Source organism: Aplysia californica, unplaced genomic scaffold, assembly GCF_000002075.1.
Source record: "Aplysia californica isolate F4 #8 unplaced genomic scaffold, AplCal3.0 scaffold02049, whole genome shotgun sequence".
Classification (NCBI taxonomy): domain Eukaryota; kingdom Metazoa; phylum Mollusca; class Gastropoda; order Aplysiida; family Aplysiidae; genus Aplysia; species Aplysia californica.
In genome coordinates, this window is record NW_004799319.1 from 18,841 (window position 1) to 21,962 (window position 3,122).

Below are 3,122 nucleotides of genomic sequence, written 5' to 3' on the forward strand. Positions count from 1 at the left end.
CGGTAAGATACGACAGAGTGGACTCCAGCACAGCTCGTAGATCACCTCCTTCCATTTTGTCGAAGATGAGGAAAAACGTGTCCCCTGTCCTGTAGAAATCAACAAAGTTCAGGATGTTTTCACAGTTCTTGTAGCGACGGCAGGTCTCGATCTCACTCAATACTCGACGGAGTCGTTTCTTCTGACAGTTCCTCATAACTTTGACGGCATATTCTTTGCCCGTTTCCTTGTGTCTGTATGTGGAGACAGAGCCAAAGCTCCCCTGGCCCAGCTCTTCTCCCGTAGGCTCCAACAACGCACAGAAACTCTCGCCGTTCGTTTGTTCTTCACTTTGTCTTGGCGCCGGTTTGTTCGACTCGGTAGGGACTACTCCAGCTCTTGCACAGTCGCCGGCTGTGTTGTTGGTGGTTGTAGTAGGAGGTGTGACGTCACATATAGTAGGGGGGATGACGTCACATGTAGTAGGAGGTGTGACGTCACATATAGTAGGGGGGATGACGTCACATGTAGTAGGAGGTGTGACGTAAAACGTAGTAGGAGGGATGATGTCACATGTAGTAGGAGGTATGATGTCACTTGTAGTAGGAGGGATGACGTCACACATAGTAGGAGGTATGACGTCACTTGTAGTAGGAGGGATGACGTCACACATAGTAGGAGGTATGACGTCACATGTAGTAGGAGGCAGCATGACGTCACATGTAGTAGGAGGGATGACGTCACACGTAGTAGGAGGTATGACGTCACATGTAGTAGGAGGCAGCATGACGTCACATGCAGTAGGAGGGATGACATCACACGACCAGGCTACCTCTGTGTATGGAGCAGGGAACACAGCGCCAGTACAGGCCTCAGGCGTGATGCGTCGTTTGCTGTCTCCGTGATTTTGTGGACGTTTTCGTTTTCTGGAATCGGAAGATGCTGTTCCCGTGGACGTTATATCCTTGTCTGTCTTTGTTGTGGGATGATCTCTGCCGTTGCTGGCGATGTCTGTGTTCGTTGTAAGGAGTAGACTGGCAGTACAGCTAGTATCCGGGTTTGATGAACAGAACTCAGTGTCACTGCTGCTAGCTTTATCAGGATTTGACGAACAGAACTCACTGTCACTGCTGTTAAATTTATCCGGATTTGACGAACAGAACTCACTGTCACTGCTGCTGGCTTTATCCGGATTTGACGAACAGAACTCACTGTCACTGCTGTTAGATTTATCCGGATTTGACGAACAGAACTCACTGTCACTGCAGCTGGCTTTATCCGGATTTGACGAACAGAACTCACTGTCACTGCTGTTAGATTTATCCGGATTTGACGAACAGAACTCACTGTCACCACCGTAACTGCCAGAATCCTTCGACTGTTCCGCTGAGCCCTCGAGCTGCCTCCGACTAAACGCCCAAAACTCCATGACTGGTGAAGATCCTGATCCCGGCAACATGGCGGCTGACGTAGACTTGACCCAAGACTTGGACAAACGGCGCCGGAGATGATGGGAAGACAGAGGGTATACACAGACAAGCTGCTTGTCGTTTTGACGTAGAACCAAATAAATGTCAGGAGCTTGGAAAAGTGCAGGCGAAATCTCTCAACCAACGATGTTTCAGAACACCAACAAAAAGTTCAAAAACGCTCAAAATGTAGCAACTGTGAGGCAGCAACAAGCATAGCGATGTGCGCTCCTCTCTGTCCGGCCTCAAAACTGACGCTATCCACGACTAGATGACCGGTCAAGTCTTTGGGAGAAATTATTTCATTTTTTTTCTTTGTCTTAATCCACGTGACTCGGCTTATGTCCGTTTTGAAAACGAGGGGAGGAGGGGATGACGGAGGGAGGGGGGGGGGGGCAAGTCATTTTCCTTTGTGATTAAAGAAAATTCTAGCCGTCCGTACAGGCGTCAAGTATTATGTGAGTAGCGTATTACGTCATCATTGTTAAAGTTTGATTGTTTCACTTTCACACCTCGCCGCCCGCCTCACAGTCTCACTGCCCGGAGCGCTGATGTCATAACTGTGTGTCGTCTTAATCCTTAACTTAACCCTGTCATGCTGGACATCACTGGACACTCATGGCTCTCATCATTATAATGGTGTTGTGTTGTTGTTGTTGTTGTTGTGTGTGTGTGTGGGGGGGGGGGGGTAGTTAAATTTTAACGGCCCCCACAACAAAATATGGTCATATATGCCCAAGATTTCAGGTGGGAGGGGAGGGGACTAATCCTTTTACCTAGTGCATTTAAAAAATGCTACCCTTCCTCTCAGGCCTCAACTATTCTGGGAGTAGCGTCAGATGTAAGAACGGTGTGTCCTCTTAATCCTTAACCCTGTCAGGCCGGACATCAACTCAACGATGTTTCAGAACACCAAAAGTTCAAAACGCTCAAAATTAATGTCGATTAATTCTTAACATGTGATGTCTTTTTCGATGTAATGCGCATTGGGCATTTTTTTTTCGAAAATGGAAAAGCGCAGTATAAATGCTCTCTATTAGTATTATTATTATTATTATTATTATTGTTATTATTATTATTATTATTATTATTATTATTGTTATTATTATTGTTATTATTATTATTATTATTATTATTATTATTATTATTATTATTATTGTTATTATTGTTATCATTGTTATTATTATTATTATTATTGTTATTATTATTGTTATCATTGTTATTATTATTATTATTGTTATTGTTATTATTATTATTATTATTATTATTATTATTATTATTATTGTTATCATTGTTATTGTTATTATTATTATTATTGTTATTGTTGTTGTTATTATTATATTATTATTATTTTTATCATTATTATTATTATCATTATTATTTGTATTATTATCATCACTGGACACTCACAGTTCTCAGTAATATAATGGTAATTTTTTTTAAATAGTAAAAGTTTATTGGCCCCTGCAACAAAACAAGGTCATATAAGTGCCGAAGATTTGAGGTGTTGCAAGATTGTTTAGTTTTAGTAAGAATGATAGTTTTAGTAAGAATGTTACAGCACTTGCAACACAATAAGGTCATACAAGTGCCGAAGATTTGAGGTGTTGCGAGAGAGTAACAAACACAAAAAAGAAGGAGGGGAGATAAGGCCGATAGATGTTTGAAAGGAAA

The 3,122-nt window shown here is 42.0% G+C and overlaps 1 protein-coding gene across 1 annotated transcript in view; it reads right to left on the reverse strand.

The window, feature by feature from the left end:
• The window catches only part of LOC101855772 (serine/threonine-protein kinase STE20-like), a 2,094-nt gene extending 656 nt beyond the window's left edge, over positions 1-1,438 (reverse strand). The window contains exon 1 of the mRNA XM_005113355.3: positions 1-1,438. This exon is cut by the window's left edge and continues 656 nt beyond it. Within this exon, the coding sequence (XP_005113412.1) occupies positions 1-1,438 (1,438 nt within the window).
• Between the last annotated feature and the right edge of the window lie 1,684 nt (positions 1,439-3,122).